The sequence below is a fragment of the Gymnogyps californianus genome, chromosome 2 (assembly GCF_018139145.2).
Source record: "Gymnogyps californianus isolate 813 chromosome 2, ASM1813914v2, whole genome shotgun sequence".
Lineage (NCBI taxonomy): Eukaryota > Metazoa > Chordata > Aves > Accipitriformes > Cathartidae > Gymnogyps > Gymnogyps californianus.
The window spans coordinates 117,040,597-117,066,063 of NC_059472.1; the positions used below are offsets into that span (position 1 = coordinate 117,040,597).

General features: G+C 38.7%; 1 protein-coding gene across 1 annotated transcript in view; it reads left to right on the top strand.

The window, feature by feature from the left end:
* The first annotated feature begins 284 nt into the window (after positions 1 to 284).
* Positions 285 to 25,467, top strand: part of SUSD5 (sushi domain containing 5) — a 41,505-nt gene continuing 16,322 nt past the window's right edge. The window contains exons 1-3 of the mRNA XM_050892831.1: positions 285 to 378; positions 8,638 to 8,815; positions 21,848 to 21,966. Coding sequence (XP_050748788.1) covers positions 285 to 378; positions 8,638 to 8,815; positions 21,848 to 21,966 — 391 coding nt within the window. The remainder of the gene's footprint in view (positions 379 to 8,637; positions 8,816 to 21,847; positions 21,967 to 25,467) is intronic.

A 25,467-nucleotide genomic window follows, 5' to 3' on the forward strand; every position in this document is an offset into this window, starting at 1 on the left:
GCAGACTAGGCTGGATAAAGCCTCTCCCCAACCCCAGCTGGCTGGACATCTCCCCCCCACCTTCCCCTCCCCTTCACACTAGCCAAGCCAAGGATTCCTCTCTCCCTCCCTCTTTCTTTTTCCACCCCTCCCGCCTTCAGTGCAAACCCAAGACGCAGGATCCTGCCGAGGGAAAGTGCTCCTTGAAATCATCACCGCAGACCCTGCTGCGAAAGTGCAGAGCAGGAGAGAGAAAAAGCCTCGGCAGCCAACCTCCTGCGGCTGAGGGTTTTGCAAGCCGGGCAATGGCTTCAGGCTCTCAGAGATTATCTCTCACCTTTCTCCAGGGCGTGGGATCTGTCTTCTTCATCCTTCAGATCATCTGTGTTCAGGCTGATGGTGAGTCCCCCATTCAGTTTGGGCTGGGTTGCTATGGCTGGAATGAGAGCTGTATGTTGAAATGTGTTATTGCAAAAAAAAAAAAAAAAACCTTTTTTTTTTTTTTAATAAGAAACTTAAATACACGCCCCAGTTTGGGTTAGGAAATGTCTGATTCAGAGGTTTTTTAGACTCTACAAATATCCTGGGGTTAAGCAGAGAAAGGAAATAAGATCCCAGAAGGCTAAGTTTATTTTATTACAACAAAATGACAGGATAGTGAACTTTTCCAGAGGAAATAAGAATAATAAAACAAAGCCAGAACATGAATAAGAAGACTCAGCTATATTTTAGGAGAGGTCTCCTTATAATTAAAAGTATCTTTTCTCCAAAGTACTTCCCCATCTGCCCACTTCAGATGCTCCCCCAATGTCGATTTATACGGGCAGGTACTTGAGGAAGGGAAGACAAGAAGTCAAAGGCTTTTATAACCTTTTCTGTTCAGTACCACACACGCTGAAGATGACTGCTCAACTTTCTGCACGTGAGTTTCATCTGCACTTCACTGCTGAGGGATGTGATCAGAACATGAATTTGGCTGAAGCACCAGCTACCAGTTACTCTGAAATGGGACTTTTTACTCACTGGTGATAATCCTGAATAGCTGCATCCCTTGAAAGTTTCCAGTAGCCTATTGCCCTTTTAATGATTAAGCCTGTAGTAATGATGACCAACTTGCCTTAGCAAAAACATGATTTATTTTTGAAACAACTGTGTCTTTTCCTGGGAAAGCAATGCTGAATGGCCACATTTTTTCACTTTCACAGCTACGATAGATTTATGCCTGATCTCAGGATTTTTTTATTTCGATACACTAATCCTTTACCATCGATGTTTGCTGCATTATTCCAGAGAACAGATCTTAAACATTATAGGGCAATAAAAACCTCTTCTTTTTGTTCTCAGAGTATTTTTCCTCTTTAACCTAAATTTATTTCAGCTGATGACAAAGTATGGCAAAGGAAAGGGAGAAAATTAATCTTGCCTGTATGTTTCTACCACTTTGTGTAAAATACCATTTATACAACAGAACCCTGTCTTGTAAATTTGAAGAATATTACTTTTCATTAAAAATAAAGGAAGAAAAATGTGTCAGGCAACTGCACTGTGTTGCAGAAGGCAAAACTGTGATTCTGATTTTAGGAAATACTCCTTCCCTAGCAAAATGCCTCTGAAATGAGGAAAAAAAATGCATACCCATGAAAGAGGGTTCTCCACAGAACTTAAGAAAACAGGACAGGACAGGAATAATTAATTTCGCTTGCTAAGAATGCTTCATCTGAAGAATTCCCTTATCTTTTCAAGAGCACCTCCCAATTTGTATTATTTCTGTAGAATTAATGGCATCTTCTTGGTTCCTAAACAGACATCCTCTAAAAGAGAAAGGGAAAAAAGTGTTGGAGATCATTTTAAGGCAGAGTTTGTGACAGATTTTAATTGTCATTCAACAGTTTATCAAATTTACTTCACACATGATAAAGCAATTATAAGAATTAAAGGGTAGAACATCTGAAGTACATTAGAGTTGTAGAGCATTAGCATAATACTGTAGTTTCCATTCTTATTTAACTTCTAAGTATCATTGTGAAAAATGTGAAAGTGCTCTATTAACATGCTCTTCAGTGCGTTCTCCTAATATTAATATTCAAGCAAAGAACTGTAACACTGTCCTATAAACCATCTGACTTATTATACGTTGATACAGAAGAAAACACTTTATGTGAACTTTAAAATTTACCAAACAGGATTTTAAAACTTTAAAATTTACAAAACAGGATTAATACTTTCTTTTGTAACAGATTCTGGCCTGATACAGACAGGAAGCCACCTTCTCATTTGTGTAAGTTGTAGGTGAAAATGCAGTTGTGCTACTCTCTAATACATGCAAGTGTCACTTAAGTGCCGAAGGACCGTTCTGGGTGACACATATATATGTGTCTATTTGTTATTTTTAACTAAAAGTAACTGACTGTTTTGCAAACCACTGAAGGGATTTTGAATTCACCTTGTAAAAACCCTGTGAAATTCAGACTGGCCCCTGTTACAGGCAAAGCTCTGAAACTGGTTACAATATATTTCCCTGAGGAAGACTTCCACTTTATTATCTCGCACACAAATAATGACAGAAAGCAGGCAAAAAACCTGGAGACCATCGAGGTCTGGTGAAGGTGTAAAGCCTCGAAGCTTAATTGATCTCTTCTGACTAGTATTTACCGCAGCACATATTGCTGTAGTGCAGCTAGACTCCAGAAAGACCAAGGTAAATGCCGAAATAAAAGATAGCTTTGTTTCGCTTTGCAGTTTTTTTACGATTGAAATGTGCTTGCTCATAGCTGTTGAGGTCAGGGTCAGACGGACAGAAGGCTCCTCAAGGGCTTGTTCCTGCTCTGACGTACCATGGTGTGCCACTACTGTTAGTACAGTTACTGGAGAATAATATAAGTTATTGTAACCGGTCTCAATTATACCAGTGCAAATGCAGGCTTTTTAAAATTTCTTTGCATTTGCGCTGGAATAGGAGAACAAGGATGCAGCTTCATGCATCCTGCACAGGAGTCACCTCTGCTTTTTTTGACTCCCTCTTTTGCCTTTTCACGGCTGGTAAAATATCCATACGTATGAACCATGGTTTTCTGCAGAGTACTTGCTCTGAGACAGAGCATGTCAGGAGAGAATGATGGCAATTAATCTACCTTACTAAGACACTCCTGAATTGAAAAAATGTGCTAATTGCAAAACTTTACTGATTGTTCCAGAGTGGATTGGTCTGTTGGCTAAATTTGGGTTACATGGAAGACCTATTGGTCAAGCCAGTCATCCAGTAGTGACCATGCATACTGACTGCAGAGGTTGCAAGTGGAAGGATCCTGAATCCAGAAAGCTAGGCACAATTAGGTGAGGATCTGAGATACATACTTCTGACCTAGAACAAGATATGTCTGATGTGAAAGGTAGGAAAAAAACCCTACTATACTCTTTCCTTTGGCTTGCTTTGCACCTTTTTTGTAAAGAAAAGGAAAAAAGTATGCTTTTTCTCTTCTGCTTTCTCTAGACACCTGCATCTGAGTAGCCAGTGTCTAAGCATTTCAGGCTCCCACTTGCAAAACAGCACATATTCTTGTATGTTGCAAAAATAAATGCATAAACAATTCCAACTATTTGATCCTAAAGCATGTAGTAAAATTAAAATTTAAGCTCAAACTGAATTTAGCCGAGGAGGAACTCAAAGGTGACCTCCCAATTTTGCTATTTTTCTGGTGATGTAATATTTTAAGCAATTTGAATTAAATAAGACATCATTCACTTTAGTTTCTCGCAGAAATAAACTCTACATTCATGAACACTAAGCAGAACTGGTAATTACCCAAATATCTGTCTGTAATTGTACAGTTTTACTGAATCCTCCACCCTTACTATTACAATCAAGTCCATTGTTACACACAGCCATAGAAATGGAAATTAAATTGCTCTTGAAGTACAGAAGTGACCTTCCCTTCCTCTGCTCTCTTTTACCTCAATTTGAAGTTTTTAACATTTAAGTAAGAATAAATTAGACTCCACATTTGCACATCTTTCACCACATCTATTTTGTTGAAACTGATTAGGTTTTATCCTTTGAACAAGTATCATGTCATGAGATCAGCACACTGGGCATGCCTTTTAAAGTGCTTTCATTTTATATTATTTGTGAGAGACATTTTTATTTCAAAGTATATTTGGCTATGCAGTTTTATGTTTCTTCTTCAAGCATGATGCAAATCCTGCTGAAGACATGGAGAACTTTGAACTCATTTCAGTGGGCTTTGAACCGTGCCTATACGTCTCAGAAGAACTTCTTGTTGTATCTGTTACTGTATTAGAATAAATTAGCCAAACTCTGTCTTCTTGGTAACCAAGAAAATTCTGCTAATTCTGCTGAGATTCCTAAAAGTATGAAGAAACAGGTTTTGGACTGGTTTTATCTTTGAAGAGTCCCTTTTTTGCACTTCTATATATCTGATTGTAGACAGCTCTTCAGTCTCGAAAGCGTAATAAGGTCCAGTTGTTAGAAGCTGAGTTTAGCAAAATTTGAAACTGGAAATAAGGTGGAGTGAGAGTAATGAACCATTGGAACAGTTTACTATAAAGTGTGCTGTAAATTCTCCATTACTTGGAGTCATTGAATCATGACTGGATGCCTTTTGAAAAGACATGGTCTAGTTCAACCATGAATTTTTGGACTCGATGGTGGAATTACTGGGGGAAATCTACAGTCTAGTTATGCAGGAATTAAACAAGGTGATAAAAATGAATCCTAGAAGCCCTGAGATCTATGCTTCTACGGGTACGTTTTCAATCAGGATATATTGGGGTACTCTTAAGTAAAAACTAGATTCAGCTATTGCTTGTTTACAAAGTTTTAGTGCCAAACTATAATAAAAAATATTCTTTTATCAATATATCAAAGCATAATCAATATTCTGTAATAGCAGTGATCAGATGATGGTAGAGGCTAGCAATATAATATAGGCTAGTTATTAAAGAAAGACTCTCTGATTTCAAGTGTGATTTTTTCTTCAGAACTATGAATCCAGCTGTTAACTAACAGTTGGAAGAATTATGTCTTATCATTTATGTCTTACCATTGAAGTTAAAACTTTTTCACTGGTTTCAAAGGGGAACCTGAAGAAACTTACTGTGACAAGGACATTTTTCATTCTGAACGTGCTAAACTCAAGATGTGCATTAAGCCTCCTGAGAAAGACTACTTTGCATAGATTTTTAGCTTGATCTTGAAACCAAAGGGACTGGCTTTGTTTAAAAAGGCTTCAGAAAAGTATGTGGAGTTTTGGAAACACGTTTCCACACCAACTGTGCCATCTTCACATTATGGGAAACAAATGTTACAGGGCAGAAATGAAGGGAGAGAGTTGAGAGGGAGCTCAAACATGGTGGCTGTTCAAAGGTACCACAACCAAAAGCATACTATGTTCTTCACACAAATAAACACAAAGACATGATTCTTCATCCTGTGCCTTATGGAAATATGGAACAGTCTCATATATAAAATTACATATTTAAAACAGAATGACAATACATCTCTTGATACTATCTCAGAGAGAAAACTGATTTCAACTACTCCACACCGCCATAATGCGCTAGAGAGAAAGGGGTTACCGTTTGAACTTTTCACAACCCCAGTACCAAAAATGACTGTGATATCATCAAGTATGTGAGACAAACCTTTTTTAAAAAACCTACCATTACAACTAGCAGTGATAAAAATTTTACAAATATTTAACGACGACCCTTAGATCCCCAGCTTGAAAATGATACCACTTTTTTGATAAAAAGTGAGAAAAATTCAATACATTAATATCTCAAGCATGTTAGCCATGCCACTGTAAGGTGCAGAATTCAATTTCAGTGTTGTAGTCTTATTTATTTAAGGGGATTTCCTGTTTTGATGTGCTTTTGTATTTTTCCTATTACCGTGCTAGCATGTCTCCTGTATTTTTTTCATGTAAATGCCCCTCAGTAATGTGACACAGCTCAGGATACTGAGGATCCAGCTATTCCATTGGTCAAGCGTCCGATAAGGGAACCTTACTTGCTATTATATTTTCTAAGTAAGAAATTAGGCAAAAACAGAGGGCACATCTTAAAAACTGGGCAGATAGCCATAGAGCTTCTAAAGCTTTGGAGAAGATTCCCAGGTTGGTCTGGTAAGAAGGACAGCCTTCTTTATCCACTTCTGGCTAACCGGAATTTCCTATAAAGTAGTTCACTGTAATTTTCCCAACCAGTAAGTCCTTCCTAGCTTACCCTAAAACCTATTTGTCTACATAATTTGGATATCTCTGTTTTGGACAGAGACTCTGTTTTGAATCAGCATCTTCATAGTTTCTAGTAAAAAGTTAATTTATGTTAAGTACTAGCAAACACATAACAGTAGTTAAGGAAAGCTGTCTCAGCCTCAGTCTTGGCTAGCTAAACTCCTCTAAAAATGTAATTGTTACTTACTAGTAAAAAGACTAAATGTTGAACTTAATTTCTCCTAATTATATCTAGATGGAACTCGATCATTAATGATTTTCCTTTCTTTAAGTCTCCTAACTGAAATAGTAATATCTGGAAAATAAGGGTTACTGCCATGTCAAACTAACATTTATGATTTAAGTCAGATGCTACACAAACTTGCCCTATATGTCTTTGATGATGCATCTCAATCCTGACAGTCAAATGGTGAAATGTAGAATGTGGACAAGTTTTTATTTGGGACAAAGCCTCAGTAAAGCATTACACTTAATCCCTGCTTACCTTTACAAATGAAGGTTGTTCCGCAACTTAAGAATTGTTGTTTAAAACCATCATCTTTCTGCTTATATTGTCTCTCTCCCTATGCCATGCATACTTCACTACATCTATTAATGGCTTTGGAAGCACGTCTATTCATGGCTTTGGAAACAGCAGCCTACATTAGTCTCATGCATTATTTGGGACATTTTGCAAAGAAACCTTATGTTTTGGTACCTAGGACTGTAGAGGCTTGCTTTTTTCATTGCTCTGTGTAAACTCCCCTGTTCCAATTACAGTTCATGATATTGATTATAGTTGAGAATCAAGAGACAATGTAGTCTAGTGGTTAGGACACTGATCTGTGCTTCTGGGTTGCATTCCTTGGTCAACTACTGTTAACTGCCTGAGAAAATCACTCTGGGTACTCTGAATTCCTGTTCCTTCTCATTGCTGCTTGTCCTGCTTATTTAAATTGCTATCTGCCCAAGTCAGGACGACTTCTTACTGTGCGCATGTAGAATTCCCACCAAAGTAGGAATCTTCATCAGGACCCATCTGCATTTGCTAGCTAATGTAAACACAAATGACATATTTACTTGAAAGAAACTTTGCATTTTTGCTGTAAGGACTGTGATTCTTCCAGTGGTTTAAACTGTGCACAGGCAGGCACAGAAAGCTGTCAGGCACAGACCTACCCTGTATCAGTTCCCTACATTTAGGATTAGATTCAGATTTATCAGTTTGTTGAAATAATATGCAGTGGGTGTGGCACTTCATACAGAATCAGGCTGAATCAGTCTGAAGGATTCCGGATATTGGTCAATATATCCTATGAGTGTGAAGCTAGCTACGTAGTGAACACTCAGTATCATCTGCTGGAAGCTATGCATTCATATAACCACTACCACTAATCTACTTTTGAAATAAGACATAAGTGTTTCCAGGCATTTATTGAATGAACAGTGCTTAAAAGTTGTCTTCCTGCACCTGCAAGCAACCTCAATCTGTACCTGTGAAATTTAGAAGGTATTCTGAGGGGTGTTATCTTCAGAAAGAAGATACTTACGGCAATTTAAATGTCAGCACTGTAAACCGTCTCATTGTTTATTTCTTTTTCTGGAGACATCCAGCTAATGTGTTTATTCCATAACCCAGTAACTTCTCAAGCGTCATTGCCAAAACCCCAACTGCCCTGTTCCCAGTTGCCAAAACCTCTAACTTTCACCCTGACAGCTTTCACAGTGTTAGATAAATTAAAGTAAAATAAACTGAACTGAAAATAAAAATAACACAAGAAATTGTTATGCTAAATATGTTCTCATGCTCATTCAAAAAAGCCTTCCATTAAGAAAAAAATTCTGTCTGTCTTTCCAGAAAGATATGAAAACAAAGTGGCTTTGCAGCAGCATTTAAGCACAAGTTGCCATAGAACTACATCGTTTTGATTTTAGAGAATAAGTATAATTCTATTTCTGACATGGAAGACTGGGTTGCAATACTGGCTTTTAGATTTGTGCTTACTTTATAGATACAGTTGTTATAAATGTAACTGTAAAATGCTTAGTAATGAATTCCAGTGTTAGAGCCTACAGGAGATGTTCTGACTTTGACTATATATGTGCATATGAGAGTGTCGTGTTTTCTCTTTCCAGATCTTAAGCACAGACCTATAGAGGCAAGACAAGCTTCTCTTATGGGCTAGGAATGAATAGGGGCTTAGCCATACTTGCTTTTCTGTTGATGAACAAAACTAAAAGAAAAGCTAAGACAAAGGTACTTACAGTGTTGATAAAATTACTCATTCCAAGGAGTAGGTTGCTCGTTAAAATGAGCTTAGTAAAAGCAAGAAGACTTTATTGGGTGATAATTTGCAGTATTTTTGTTGACTATGTATTGAGTACAATACCATGATGAGTGACATGTCCTTTCTTGGTGCTGCAGGGAAAGTGTTTGCACTTGAGTCCAAGAACAACTCTCAGGGTCTGGATTTAGCTGAAGCTGAGAAAGCTTGTGTTGACCTGAGTGCTCGCTTAGCAACTGCAGAAGAACTGAAAAGGGCTGTTCTGGACTGTTCTTTTGCTGGCTGCACCACGGGATGGCTCGCTGGTGGCTCCACTGGGTAAGGACAACAGCATAACCCTTCCTGAGAAGTATGAATGAGAGCTGTCGAGCAAGTTTTCCTCCTTGACTTAGAATATTACTGAAAAACACGGGCCACAATTCAAGCATCATGACATATAGCTAAATATGCCATTCTCCCCACCAAATCAATTTTGTACAGCTAATATTGCAGGGACACAAATATTTATCAGTCTCAGATCACGTATTTCACAGATCTGAAGTGATTTCCTCTTCCTCTTTCCTTCTGAATTACGTCGTTGTGGTTCCTTTTCACCTGGCTTGTAGTGGGGTGCTGAACCCTAAAGGAGCTTGCAGGCTGAGGACACAGTGCTGGAGTTAGTGTCAGTGCTCCCACTGACTCTGTTATTTCTCATGGAAACCATGTATCTGTCTCAGGTATTTACGCATGTCTGAATAGACAATAGGCATGTTCAAATAGGTATGACTTTAGATGTTACTTAGGTATCATAACGCACATGTGGTAGAGAGTTTGTTGAGAAAGCTCACCAGGGAACTGATATTGTCATTCAGTGTGCTCAACTGTATTATTTGAGGTAGCTCAGATGACTCGAAATGGCACTAGGCTGAGCTTTGCCTCACATTACAGATAGTGTTGAAAGATGTACTGGCCTGCCACAGCCTCTCCAGGAAGCATCATTGCCTCCGTAGAGACCAGTTCAAAGCAGGAACGTAAAAGTGTCCTGTGGTGGAAACTGCTTCCCTCTGTTGATCATAGTTTCAGAAGGCTAAAGTCAGCCTTCATGAGAACTCCAGAAGTCCCAATGACTTTCAGTGACATTTAAGATTTTGAGAACATATGTCCACATAGGTGCTAGCTGTATGCCAGAAGCAGCACAGCCCTGCCACCACGCCACTCTGCTGTGGCTGATGAGGGCTTCCTGAACTCAAGCTAACTCGGACTCATCCCAGTCTTGCACAGGTCCAGCTATGTGGCATTGCACTGGGCCAAGCACCTACATCCCAACTGCTCAGTCTCTTCCAAAATGAAAGTCTTCACAGCATGCCTCAGGAACAGGTAGACAGGCTTCGTATTTGACAAAGAGACCAAATCACAGAAAATTCAATTTAAAAAAAGCAAAATGGAGGAGCTGAGGGTTGGCATGAATGTCTTGTGTCACTGAAGCTGGGACCATACAGGCATTGCCCAGAAGGAGCATGAGTAGATCTGAAGCCCCTTCTCTCTTGAATCTTTCCTTCAGTAGGCTTACCAGCCACAGCCTTAGCGTAATACGTATATTCATTCCCTTGAGGTGCTTTACAAAGTTCTCATGAGTTAGAGGGTAATATCGAATCTACTGTCAATGTTCAATGGTGATAAAGTTTTGTTTTATCAAGATACTGTTTCTGAGTTCCGAAACTTTAGTGTATTATTGGATTTTGTGACAGTTACCAGTTATTTAAGTAAGTGTTGGTGTTTGTGTATTTTTAGTGATAAAGTTTCAAAGGACAGGAAATTGCTACTACTAATGAAAGGTGATATTTAAACAACTTCAAGTAAAAGCAACTAGTGCTGGTGATTCTTTTTTTTCCAGGTGAAAAATTGTTTGAAAACTTATTTGTATGTACTTTTGGTCATTAAAAAAAAAATCCAGAAATCTCTCAGGATATAAGACAGTGATCTAAACCCTAAAAATTTTTTTCCCAAGCCAGTTGCTGAGAAGTCATGCAGGCTGAAGAGCCAGGAAAACTATCCATCTCTAAGAAGTGCATGGCAAAGTTGTTGTACAGGTTCTTTTACACAGCCTCTGTATTATGGAAGTAAGGAATGATGATCGGTAGAAGAAAACATCCCTTTTTTGCCTAAGCAATACCACTAGTTAGTCCTTAGAGATTCTCAATTAATTACTGTGGGCACTGGAGCTACAACTATTAATAGACCAGTTGTGGACCTATCCCTGAATATCTTCAATATCAAAATAGGATACAGTGATAGTATTGTACACATCACACCAAGATGATGTGAGAATGTACACATCATCATACCGATGGGAAGCAAAGGAAGATTTTTTTCATCCCTTCCAACTTTCCGTACTCCATTCCTCCAGTAAACTTGTCCTTAATATGGAAGTCTCTAAACTGTTTATCAGAAAGGACATTGTGGGGGCACATCAGCATGCCATTGCTGTGCAGTCACCACATCTGACCTTCACTGGAGAGCTTCGCCAGAGAGAATAGTTCTTCAGAGCTGGAATTTGATACTCTCTTCTCTGGGACTATTTTACCCATGGCTGGGCTAGCACCAGAATGTATGTTACTTGGTTCGCTGAACTGGATATTTTTGACTTTGGGGAAAAACAGGAAAAGTATAATGCCTAAAAAGGCTATACTGGTTTCACTGTTAGGTAATGCAGCTCTGAAGGAAGTGAGCAGTCGAGTGCAAATTATGCGAATGAGAAAAAGTTATTCAAGTTGGACAAGCTCAAGTAGAATATAAAGATTTTCAGAGGGATTTAGATGAACAGGCAAAATGATGACAAATGGAGCTCAATGATAATACACGCAGGAGGAATATGCAATCTACTTGAAAATGTCGTACAGAGTTCTGATTTACCTCTGTCAGCCCAAGAAAGTTATGAGGACATCATTATGGACAGCACAAAGAAAACCTCTGTCAAACTGCAGCTGTAGTAAAAGCAAACAAACAAACAAGCAAACAAAGAAGTTGCTAGAGTGCTTATGGAACGGGATGGAGAATCTGAAATATATATACCTATATATATATACACACATACAGGTCAGTGTAACAGCCTCCTTTGGAATACTATACATATTACTGTTACCACATCTTAAGAAAGGTACTAAAAGAGGCTCAAAAAAGGGCCCAAGAATGTTTAAAGGAATGGAAAAGCTATTAAGAAGGGACTCAAAATATTTTACTAAATTAGTTATTTAATTTAAAAAATATATCTACAGTTACCTGTTCAATACTTTGGGCATTTACTTGATAAATGGAAACATGACAGCAATGATAACGAATAGCTGGTAAATAGAAAAACCTCAATCCACACTCAGCTGATTTAGCATGGAGAGGGGAAAGCAGGCTTCACAGCATGCCCAGAAGGTTACAGAAGTAGGGAAAATTATTTCCAAAATAAAGGACTCTTCACTGGGCACACCTTGTGTTATTTATCTTGATGGACCTTCACATCTTTGAATGTGATGGCATGGCCTAGAGAGAGAAGTGACCTCCCCACATTTGCCAGGTCCAAAACTGTTCAGGACTTTATAGGTTGGATCTAAAACCTTGGATTCCTCCCAGCAGCTGACTGGCATCCAGTGCAGATCACAGAGCTTTAGTCTAATATTCTCCCATATCCTCTTGGACTGTGTATATCAGAAAGGAGATGAACAGGAGGGAACATCATAAAAGAAGTTCCTAATTTCAGGAAGAATGCAGTTTGGTTTATTTATTTGGTGCCTGGAAAGTATCCCAGTCTTTCCCCTGAGGAAAAAATGGATTAGACATTGGCAGTAGAAGTAAACACAAACAAATGATGTGAGTGAAGTCATTATAGTGTTGCAGATTTTCTGACATGCTTCAGTCCTCCTTCCACCACGCAGACTTAAAACTGAACAGGAGCTCTAGCAGAGATGTAAGGAATTTTTCATCTCTAGATCAGTTTTCCAGGTTTTGCACAAGTCAGTGATTTGTTCACTTCTGATGGCTATTTTATGGTATTAGTGAATAATTACAATCCCACTTCTGGTAAATATATCCATCACAGTTGGCTGTTGTATCCTTATTATTACTTTTACAGCCAAATCAGGGCCTGGAAACCCGTGGGAGTTTCTCCTGTTACGACTGAGGCACATCACTGAGTCAGCGTGAGCATGTTTATACTGCCTGCTCTCTGGGCTATACCTCTTATATGGACAAAGAGGAGAATTTGGTCTGAAGAACTAGCCCAATTTGGGTGACTGTCAAATTTCTGATGACTCGTATGTAAATATGGGTCCATACGTAAGTATGCAAAGATTTTGAGATTATAGTGGGACATCCTCTGTTGGATCCAATGAGGTTGTGGCTGCCCAGCTCACTCCAGCCTACTTCTTACTGATCCACTGCAGTGACTGTTGCCTCCTCAGCTGTGCTGGTAGAGGTGCCCATCTCTTGTCTATTTTAAGTCAGAAGTGAACACCGTGGGCAACAAGATACTAGTTAGGGTGTGAAAAACCATGTGATGGTGGTGAAAGAAGACACCAGTCTGCTGGTGGAGAAGCTCATGTTGCGCTCTCTAACCCACTTCAGTCCCTGCAAACTGGGCTAGCCCAAGCAGCAGGTCTCCACAAATATGATTCAGTTCAACTGATGTAGGATGGAAATTACTTAAACAAATACATCCCTGCCAGCAAATCCAAAGAGACAATAGACTGGGTGGTTTTGTGGTTTGAGCAGCCTGGGACAGAACCTCTTTCACAGGCATAAGGGGATGTTTTTGTGTTCCACTTTCAGTTGTTCAGACCAACCCAATTCAGTGTTCAGGGCTGTTCACACAGGCAAGTCACTGGCAGGTCCAAGGGCTTGGGAACTTTTAGAGAAGAGCCACTGACAAGTAGATAGGGGTATGAGGATAAGGGGTAACTTCTTCCAGCAGCCCAGAAGTAAACCATTTACAAGTCAGTCCTGAATGTGTAACACATAAAGCATTACACTTTGTTACATTTCAGGAATAGAAATGTCATTAGGCAGGTCTCATTTGTCCAATGAGCCCTAATAGCTATTTATACTAAAAATGACACTCTTGCAACTTATTTGAATGTCAGACAAGTGAGTCAGTAAAACCAGCAAGCAATCTGCCAGAATATAAATGAAAAAAGGTGGCAGAGTTCTCTGAAGGGCTTTCACTGCTATCTTCTGAATTCAGATGTCACAGTGGAAAACCTTGTGTCAAGTCCTCCAGTGCTGGGCAGTGTGTCCTGTAGGGTCTTATGTTCATTTCTGGGGGGTTTGAAATTTGGAAAGTGAACATGACATGATTTTTCTTATGATCAGCCCTATGCACAGAATATTAGAAAGCAGCTATTTATTTTAGAAATTATAAACATCCTCAACAGCTTGTATTAAGATATTCATAGCAAATTTACTCATTTCCATCACTTTTCTAGGACCGAAAAGCTGAAGCTGTCCTATTCCCTATCCCGTTCCTTATTTGTCTACAAAAGAATGAAGCCATATATCCCTTCTATAAGGGCTTTGAAGCTCTGCGTAGACTTTCTGTTCTATGATAGACCTCCTGCAGGGCTGTCAACCTGTTTCTTTGCATGAAATTACCCTGGGCTGGTTCCTACCCAGTCCCTGGAGGATTTGTTTCGGAGGGGATAACTCTGGAGTGAGCAAGCAGGGTCAGCTAGAATAAGCCTTGGTGTGGGAGTCAGAAGACTGGGGTTCTTTTCTTGGCTGACCACAGACCAGATGTTTGCTGCTAGGAAAATTACTTCATCTCTATTTTTCCTTCCTTTTGTTAGCTCTTCGGGTTTTGCACTGACTCCTATTGAATGCTTCTACAGTGTCAAACACAACAGGGCCCTCACTGCAGATGACACCAGTGGGAAATGTAATAATAAGACTCAGAAATGACATTTCACAAGACTACCTACTTCTTTTTCTGCCTACTGCGTGGGACTTGCCCAGCACCTGGCAGTAGGGAAATAACAGCACATTTCTTGGGAAAGAAAAAAGCAATATCCAAGGAATGAAATAAAGGTCAGTCGCTAACCCTTGCCAGTCCTCTCATCTGTGTGTGTAAACCCTTGGACTTGTGGGCCCCATGAAATCTGTCCAGGTGTACATGCTATAACAGGCCCACTTACTTATTTGCAGAGAAGCAGTCCTAATGATATGTCAGTTTGGCAAGCTTTCTGTTTTATTTCAAGGCTGTGCTCTGCTGCCTGATGATAATGCATATGAATTTGCTCCCAGACATGTGTATGAGGTAGGTCAATTAATTCTCTTCAAGAGAAAAATCCAGACATAGCTGACAGGACACAGTCCAATTCAAAATGCTAAAATTGCTTATGAAACTGTCTGAGAAGGTCTTGCACTCTGAAATGCCTTCCTGTCACAAACTCTAGTCCCACAGCCCACAGCTGGTGTCATGCTTTGCTAGAAGATGACTTTGTCTTCTCATTGTTTCTTGTCAATCATCTAAGAAAGTCTCATACAGAGAAAAAACAAAGTAATTGTGTTTCAGGAAGAGGGATTTCTACATGAAGCTCAGTCAAGAGACTTGAATCTAATGTATGGACATGGCCAGTTTACTCCAAGGAATGATATCACTGAGCAATGTGGACATGAGCCACTTTGCATCAGCTTTGGGGGAGATGCGATTTTTTTCTTGGCACAACCTGGGAAGACAGCATGGGCAAAGTATGACAGCCACGGTTCTTGTAAAACAGATAGCCCAATAATTGAAGAATTTTTTAGAAAATGTACTTTTTCAGGAAAAGCATCATACAAAAGAAAATACATTTTTGATGTATTTTCTAGGACAAGCGCCCAAAACACCATCTGCTAAACTGTAGCATCACAGTCCTCAGAGTAGCCATTTACTTAGCCGGGACTCGCACTTTTAAATTGTATTTTTACTGGGAGGTTTTTTTAACAAACTTTGAGGGCTTTAGCAAAACTTCAGCAAATTTGGCACAAAAGCTAGGGGTATGCTAGTGAAATTAGTTAATGCCAGAAGGTTAGAACTCATTGTTAAGACCAAAGAAAATCACAATTTTGAACAGGAAGGTAAGCCTGACTTCAGAGATGGAGTAACAGAAATGGGGTGCAATGTAACAATACTACAAGAAGACTAATAGGATTTTCTGCCTTAAGCTAGCAGTTCAGCTGGAAAAGGCATAGCAGGAGAAAGAGCTGGGTATAGTCACAGAACACAGGACGGCAGTTAGCCTGTCGTAAAATAAAATAACTCACATAAAATTTGTGAAAAAAGGAAATGCAGTCCTCCTAAAAGACATCCAGCAGCTCTTTCAGGAGAGAGAGGGCAGTACTGAAGGGCTTGGACAAGGCACTGGTGAGACATCACCTGCAATAGTGCAATGTAATTCTTGGCATCCAAGCTCAGAAGGCGTGAGTTCAGACTAGGATCCATCCAAGAAAGCACCTCTCTTATCAGAAGTGATTAAAGGTGATCAGTTTGTTTAGCCTAGCAGAATGAAAACAGAAAGGGGATATGCTTACTCTTAGCAAATGCACAAGAGCAACTAATACCAGGATTTTAACTTGCCAGTTAGTTCTAATGAGGTTGATTTTCTAATTTTCAAAAGAACTTCACATATTTTGCCCCTTTTGTAGATTCTCTGTTATGTTTTGTCCTATCTGAAAGCCTTTTGTCTGAGAATTGAGCTTCATTGTAAATTAATAGCATTCAGCAAATATTTTTGTATTTTTTTTTAAACCCTTTGGTAACTAATCAATAACATCTGTTATGAAAGCCATGGATTAAACTGGAGCCCATAAAATTAAATTGGGTAAAACCAACTTTCTAGTGACACTTGATGTGTCTTTGAGCACCCAACTAGTCCAGGCCAAGAAGCAAGACGATTCTCCTCTACCTGCACTAAGAATGCTCAAATTATATGTACATAGCAGTATTATAGTAAAATGGCTATATAAAATCTTTCATACTAGGCTACAGTATGAAAATCTGCATGAATGGGCCATATTTATTTAATGAACAGAGGCCTTACTATTTCAGTAGTCATATGTACAATTTTAAGCACAAAAGGCTGCATTTTGGTGTATATTTTTAAGAATCTAAAGGATATTGGTTCTGCCTTGGTAAGACCTCCTTTTGACATTTCCAGTGGCAGTATTGCTGTTGGAACGTCTTCACGTCACACTTAGCAGCTGCTTTCTTTGGGTCACATCCAGCCAAAATTAGCCTCTATAGTTCCCAGTCAATGGACTTTCCAAAGCCCACCTGTGCTCCCCTTCATGACTTTTCAGGGAAATTTTCTTCCCTTCAGTAATTGTGAACATGTCATTTATATTTTATTCCTCATCAGAGCCAGCTTTATAATTTGCAGTTTCCCAAACTACAGAAGGGAAAGACTAAGAATAAAAATCTTCTAGTTTGGCTTCCAGACTACTGATTTTTTTTCTCTCACCTAGTTACTGAAACACAAGTGGTAAAGCTGACCCATGAAAAAAATTAGCACAGGATGTTAAAGATTTATCTTCACTAAGAAAAGTGATGAAGTTTTTAACTTTCTAATTAGGGGAAGGTTTGTTATAGTTATATTATGTTATGAACCAGACTTTCACAGTGCCTCAGCTAACACATTGTTGATGATGTTCTTCTGAGTTGAATATATTCATATGCAAGTTCATACTACTATGAATAAATATCATAAGACCATTCTGACTCAGTTCAGTGAATTTATTGACTAAGACAACAAAACTTACAATCAACTGGCAGATAAAGTAGCGACTATAAAACATCCCAGTCCCACCTGCTGGTTTCTGTGCTGATGGATCATGCTATGTCATCTAAACTCAGCTGTTAACTCCATATGTTTTAACTTGGGTTTACTGAAAAACTTTGAAGTATTACAAAATTGCTATGTAATTATCTTAGAAAGTAGAAGTACTGCTGGATACTACTATAAACAAAATTTATAATTTATATATAAATATTATGTGTTTATTGCATATATCTTTATTACACATGCATATATACAATATATAAAATTAGGTATCATTACTATGGCTCGAGTATATCATTATGATGTATTGAATAATATATATTACATAATGGTATATTATGGCATATTGTGAAATAAATACTATTCATGCCAGCTTTTCTGCTATTTCCTTCTTTGAACAGAGGAATTAGGAGAAGTGCAAAATATACCAATTACTCATTGGTTACATAATAGATTAGAAAAAATTTAACCAGTGCAATAGTAAGTGGAAGGCTTCTAGGAAGTCTGGCTCATACCTTATTGTGCTATATATTAGATTTTCTCCTCATCCGTGCACATGATAAATGCAGTATCTGAGTCATGGCACAGGAAAACAATGATCAGCTTGGCCAACCTCTGATCTTTCTTCCGGGGTAGGTACAGAGGAAGGACTGTTAGTTGTTCTTTGTTGGATGAATTGTATTGTACAGCAGGAATTAAGCCGAGATTCAACATAGTGCAGTGTCTCTGTGGTCTCTTGTTTTCTCACTTGAGAGGAGAAGAGGCATCGTGAAGCAGGTTGTCCTTCTAGGCTGGGTAGCAGTGGACTGAGAAGATTCTCAGTAGTTTTTGGCTTGGCTTGTCAAGGAACCAAAGGAGACACCATCAGGCATGCTCCCACTTTCCATCAGAGAGCAGGGGCTGTTGTCAACACCACTAAAATCCCTCCTTTCCCAACTATATTTTTACCTTACTGATAGTATATGGTACTTACACAGTCTATAGCGATACTATGTGTGATGATTGATTTTTATGCTGTGATTGTGAGTTCATGGCCGTGTAAGAGTAATTTTCAGGGACGCAAGGATGTTTCAAGCAGATATGTATTAAATATAGATGATTATTATGGATGATCTGCAGTCTGAACTCAGTATGTTTCTTCTGAGCATATCTACTTTCATAAGAGATCTCCATAGAAGGAAAAATAAAATTGCATCTGTTTCTCAAATACAAGGTGCAAAATCATGCATTACACTGGTCTAAGCATCAGATTACAATGTATGCTAAGATGAGCAATGAGCAAGTCTATTTAAGTTCAATTATTACATGAAAGTAGCAATAAATAGAATTAAAGTTCCCTGCATGACTACATTCTTCTAAATGGCTAGGTAGGTGGATGTATCCCTAAAAAAAGTATAAAGTTTGTGGCATTTTCTCAACCATGAGGCATGCCCCAGTGCAACAATTCAAAATAGTAAAGGAACAAACTAGGCGACACATTTCCACAACCTCTGAGCGGGGTGCTGGAAAGAGTAAGAAAAATGTATGATTTTTTGTTTCTTATTTCAGCATGGCAATGATGCTGCTGAAGAAATTTTAGAATATGTTGAATTCTGAATTGATAGCCATTTTTCGGTCCTCAAATTAAAAATGTAACAAAGTTAAAAGCATCAAAACCTACCTTTTAGAACTGAGACGAAAGTGTACCTATGTATTTAATCGATAATTATAGATGAAAACCTAGCAATTTAGTATTTAGAGAAACATATACCCACCCTCAAGAACTCAGAGAAAAGAGACTATTATTGTATATTTTTAGTCATACCTGGAGTCCTACTGACTGCAAAGAGACTATTTCTATGCCAAAGGCGTTGCAGGTCTGATCATTAGACCCACTACTGAGAAATGCTGAGCACTCTTGAAGCTCCTTTCAGCAGCGCTAATAACAGCTTACTGAAGATGTTTAAAGCTTGCAGGATTGAGCTTGTGGTAGGAAACTACTGACAGAGAAGGAGGAATGGGAGAGATGAAATAGGTATTTTTTTCTTCTATGTTTTGTATGTGTACATGACATGATTTCTTTCATCTCAGAAGAATTACATTAGAATGTTTGCAGTTTTAATCAGATCAATTTTAATATGACAAAAATCCAAATTAAAGTCCTAAGTAGAAGATTAACGAAGGTCTAGTGTGTTGTAGAGAAAAAAGAAATAGACAGGAAGAGCAATTTTTAAACATCATGCAGGAAAAAAGTTTAGTGAGAAATAAATTTTAAAAATCTTAATGTCATTTAAAGCCTTTCTTTATGTATAATGTTAAAACTGTATGCAAGATACACCTTTGTAAGTTTGGTCTCATTGGATAGCAGCTAAGAAATGCTCTTAAAATTAATTAACTAATCAATATATTCTATCAACTACAAACTTGTAATTCATTGTACAATACTTGAAAAAAAGTAAGAAAAACTTGCTTTTCAAATACACAATCTTACATGTGAGCCCAGTATCCTGTTTTGGAGATGACCTGAGTATACCAAGGATGTGTCACCCACAGATAACTTTTTAGCCTACTGAAGAAACAATAAAGAAATTACAGTGATTTGGGCAGAAGCAAAATATATTGGCTAGAAATTGGAATTAGAAATCAGAAAATTCAAGATAAGATTTTCAAAAGTGGCTTCCAAGTATCAGGAATTTTATTCCTTGATTGAGCATAGAAAGGAATGTGGCCTGATTTTCAGAGATCAGAATTTTATGATGGCAACAATCTTCAAAACTGTTTTTTTTTTTTAAAAGAGCCTGAAGTCTTAAGTACACAATTACAGACAAAAGGCAAAAATTTTTAAAGACATGTCAGTATCTGTCTACTCATGTTGCAAGGCGTAACTGATCCGGGTACCTAAGTGAGTGAGTAATTATTGGAAAGATTAAGGTTGGTAAGTCACGTTTTGAAGGGAGGCATATCTGTTTCATTCACTTAGGCCTTGTAAGACCTAGTGGAACAATATGTGAATACATAAAAAAATTTTCTAATTGATGGCCTCATTCTCCCAGTCATCTGAATTCATTTTGGCAGATCAAGTCACTTTTGTCTAGGTGCCTGATTATTGACTTAGAGGACTTGGACGTTAAATGCATTATATTCTAAGAGCATTTGATTTTAAACTTGTGTGGACAATATTGTCCTTCAGGTGACCCCCCAAAAAATCAAAGGCTGTTTTCCTTACAAAAGAAACATACTTGATTTGAAATCGTAAAGGGGCTTTCAGTAGGGGATGACATCATCTCATTTTCCAGAGCAGAAGTGTGGTAGGAACCATTCTGGTACGTATGCGTGACCACCACCATATGGCTTGTTTCTTTTGGCATGTTGCTTTTGTTTGTTTACATTAAAAGAGCATTAAAGGTGCATATTTAACTGCTCAAAAGCTAACACATGCCAGAATGAAGATGGGCTGTACAATCGTAACTCAGCCCACTTGTGTAAATCAATTGCTATATAGTATTTAAGTGCATGATCAAATACTGGGTTTCCACTGAATCTTTTCCACGCTCAGTGAATGGACGGTTAGTCAACATTTATTTTATTCCCCAAATTGAGTGCAGGACTGACGGCAAAATTAGTTCAACCGTTGCACAATACAAAATGATAAATTTCCTCCACTGGAATGATTCCTCTGTGGAAAGCATTTTTGTCTTGTTTTCACTAGAATAGCTGACCGTTCAACACTTCTACAAACCTGCTGTCCACAAAAAATAAACCCCACACCATTAATATCCAGCTGCAAAAATTTGGGCTGAATTTGCTTTCCCAGCCTTTGTAACGTTCAGTGTAACAGTAAAACCAGTGTTTTCTACAACAAACTGTCTTCTATTTCTTAGTTTTAAGCAGCCAGTACAGCTGAGAGAAGAGATAATTAGTAATCTCTTCCTTCATGTTCACCATCTACAGAGTTGTAAAACCAAATACAGTTTTATTACCTTTGTTCAAGCCAATGAAGGGCAACAGGATGGATTAGGTACTGCTGAGTACCAAACCAGAAGAAATGGAGTTTACACAAAGGTGTGGAATTACTTTTAAAAAAAAAGCAGCTTTTCTTCCAAGAACTCAAGATGAATTTTCTGAGCTTGCCTGTGTTAGCTTTTGAGCAATTAAACATGCAACCTTAATGGTCTTTTAATGTAAAATGCTAACGATTTATCATCTTTCAGACCAAATCTTGAGTTTCTATTCATTTTTATCCAGGTGCCATTGGTGGGAATCTGTATTGCTGGAATGTGAGAGAAGAATGTGGCCTTAAATACTCTAGGACTTGGTCTGATGTCTAGAAGTATTACATAATATAATAAGATAAACATTCTTTATTGCTTCCTATGCCTTGAACTGATCTACAGCAAACATTTTTTTAATTACTTCTAATTCTCCCTCAGCTCTTTTCATAGATCTTCCCACACTAATGCCTTATGTGCCAACTCTTAAACAGTTAAGCTGAGGCTAAAGCCTGACTATTGTGATAAAAGATCTCCAAATTTCACCTGCATGTACATCTCCAGAAGATTTCTGATTATTTTTTTCTTCTTCTTCTTTATTTTAGGACAATTATATGCAGAAAGACGGGCAGCAAACAGCAGAGCGTGAAAGCCATTGATGTTAAAATTGAAACCGATCCCTTTGTGAATGACCAATATGATGCTTTTTGTGTAAAGGATGAAGGTCAGCACTGATACACTATTGAAATAATGCACATTCATGCCTGTCTTGCAACATTAAAAGTTTTGCCTTCAATTTTCTACTGCTGAGAGGCAAAGAGGGAATATTAAGGAATAAATCTTTATAGTAATCACCCGCTAAGTGAGCCAACTGCTGCAAAGACATTGGTTGCAGGAAATAAATTGCATTATCTTTTGTCTTTGCTGCAGTTTAGCAAGTTCAAACAGCACTACTAATCTGGAAGAACCCATTTTGGTGTTCACAGAACACAGTTGATGGAAGAGAATGTATCTGGCACCAATATAACTGAGATGCCTGAAGCATGTCCCATACTCAGCGCTGTAACTGAATGTAACTCAGAAAGCTGGCTTCCAACCGCAAAACACCACGCTGTTGCCTATCTATCGGTATACAACATTTGTATGCAAATAACTTCATTGCCTCCATTTTGTTTCTGGGTTGTTTTTTTTTTTTGTTAACAACTGTATACCAGCCCGCTAGGGACTCTGATATATCATGGATGATTCTGAAAACCAAATTATTTCAAATTTAAGTTGATGCTTGAACTTTTTGATATTCAAATGCCAGAACCCACAAGCAAAGATGGATTCTGAAGGCAAAAAGTAAATTGTTACTGATAGGCAGGATTGTGTAAAGAAGTTTGGGAACCCCTGAAACAGATTGTTGATGTCCACAGTGAAGTTTCGCATCTCATTTCCAAGAAAAGCAGGGGCAAGCAGATGGCATTTACTGAGAAACAATAAGTTCACAACACAGGGGGGGCATTTTGATAAACAGTCAGTGGCAGCAGTGGGAATGAAAATATGGTTGAAGTGAAATGTGGCAGAGGTGATGCATATTTGATGTGCACCCAGTCATTCAAAAATCGCAGAGTTTGACTGACCATCCTCTCAAGTAACCCTCATGATATCAACTCCAGGCTCCGTGCTGCTATGAGCGATGCCAGCTCCGTCACCCAGTTGCTAATGTTGTCACACAAGCACCTTTGTGCTTTCTTCCATGCTGCTCCTCACATATAGGAGCAGCTCCCTGTAAACATCTGCAAAACTCTCTCATTGTCTTCCTTCAAATCTCTCTTTTGTCATCATCCCCCCCTCGAGAAAAACCTTGTGGTGGGTGGGACAGCTGTGGGATGCTGAAATCATTGCTCTGGTCACTATTGTTCCATTGTGCCCTTGTGGTCCCCTGTCTGTCTCCACCTGCTGCATCTGAGCTTACATGTAGATGCTGGATTTTGGGGAAGGAACTGTATTTGCCTTTTGCATTTGGTAAATGGTAATTTGCCTTTGCTCGCGGTAAAGGGGCAGTAAAGGTGAAGATAAGAACATAGTCTGGCAATGCTTGTTGGAAAGGACTACTACATAGGACTCAGACACTGCATAGTTAAAACTCAGGGGAAAATTTGGCTTGTTTGCAAAGAGGAGGCAATTTATGAACAACTTGTTTTGTACAAGGCAGGGAGTTTCCTGATAACAGAAGAGGATGATCATGCCAATGCACTCACCAAATAGTCCTTACACACAGAAACATTTCTGGATGACAATAAGGTCCCCTCTTCTTTGAATATGTAAAAAATTTTGGATGCAGAGTTGATGTTTGAATAGACAAGCTTAAGTGAAGTTGTGTGGCAGAGCCTAGTCTGTAGTTGGTATGAAAAGAGCAAAATCCGGAAAGGAAATAGCCTTAACATGCAAGTGTGACACACAGTAACACACAAGCAAGCACAAAGCAGTTGACTGATGAAAGAACATCCTACACCTCAGGGATGCCACTTTCAGGTTTGGGAAGTAAATATCCAGTAAGAAGCAGCAACAGCAAACCCTGCACCACAGCCTCAGACACAGCGTATCTGTTCTGCTGTTTTGTACATGTGGCTAATAACTACACATCTAAGTTATGATTAATTGTTTCTTCCTTGAAACCTCCCGAGTATTTTTTTCTTTTAGAAAAGTGGACATTGCTTTTAATTGATACAATTTCAGTTATAATACAGTAATACATTAGTATTAAGACCTGTGTATTGAAATCAAGTGCAAAAAGCAAGTTGTTTTGCCCTGCCGAACATGATAAATTGCAGGTTTCTTACACCGAGACCTATGTCCCCATACACAAGAACCGCAAGCCCTTTCCTTTCTTCCATATCCATCCAAACAATAATCTGCAGTCCCATATGAAATTCATCTGGTTCTTTCACCAGTATTTCTTAACCTCACCCTCTACCCATCATCTCCCTACCTTCAGGGCACTCTCAGCTCCTTGCCAGGTCTGGGCATGACTGGCTGGGCAGGGCACTGCATATGCTGTGGCTGCCTTAGAGGTATGAATATGCTGGTTTGTCTGCCTGTATGCAATGCCCATCGGCTGGCCAGCACCGCTTGTGGGAACGGGTAAGAGCTGAGTCCTACCTATGCCCATCCCAATGGAAAAGGTGCCTGGCTTTGGCTCTTTCCTCTTTTAAACTCATCTTACCAAAATGAGCAGACACTCAGCAGCTTTCCTCTTTGTCAGACTTGGCTGAGATCCACCAAGGATCAGACAGACTGGCAGGTTGAGGACGGACAGAGGGAACAGTCACATAAGCCTTCTCTTCTTCAGAAACTAAGTTGATGATAGTAACTCTTCACAACTCTATTTTCAGTTCTTAGGGTTGTGCAAAGGGCATCTCGAACCACCATGAAACTTCTAGTACAAACCATCACAAAATTCCCTTCTTAGGCCTTGATTTATAATTAATCTAAACTCAATTAACATTTAGCACGTGAATGAGTTCAGTCGAATTGCTTAAGCATACACCTCAGCATGCCTCAACAGCTGGGGCAGTGGTCAGATGCTAGCAAGAGCTCTGGGTGTGCTTACAGGATCAGGCTTTTATAAATAAAAATCCTGAAGAGAGAGATACCTTTTTTTTGTGCTTCTGAAATGGATTTTGTTCTGTACACACAGAATAATCACAGCAATCTTTGATACTAAGAGTTATGTTTTTCAGGGAGTTGGTACTAAGAGTTATGTTTGACAGGGAAAGATGTAGCTGTAATGTTTTATGAATGCTGTGAGTATAGCTGCAGTTTTTGCAGTACAGAAAAATGTGTCTTCTCAGTTTCTCGTAAACAAATGTTTTATGCAGCCATGAAAGTCAGGAAGACAACTCTGTACCAGCTCAGGATCTGTTGAGATCAGAAAGTTTTCTCTTAGCCCCAAGTGCCAAAAATTACCTAAAAATATATTAGATTCTGCCTATTCTGAAAATGGAGTATCACATGTAAGTCAGATCTGGCCCACAGAGTGTGTATTTATTCTCTATCAAAGCTCATAAGAAAATGCCTTAAAGTATAAAAGAGATAAAGCAAGAAAAACAGAAAGCTGGAATTTTTCCTACCAGTCTTATTTTTTGTAGGACCGCATACCATTCAATTTCATATATATATAATCCTCTTGGTTCCCTTTCTTGTATTTTTTTTAAATGCAACAAAGGCAAGATCTCTG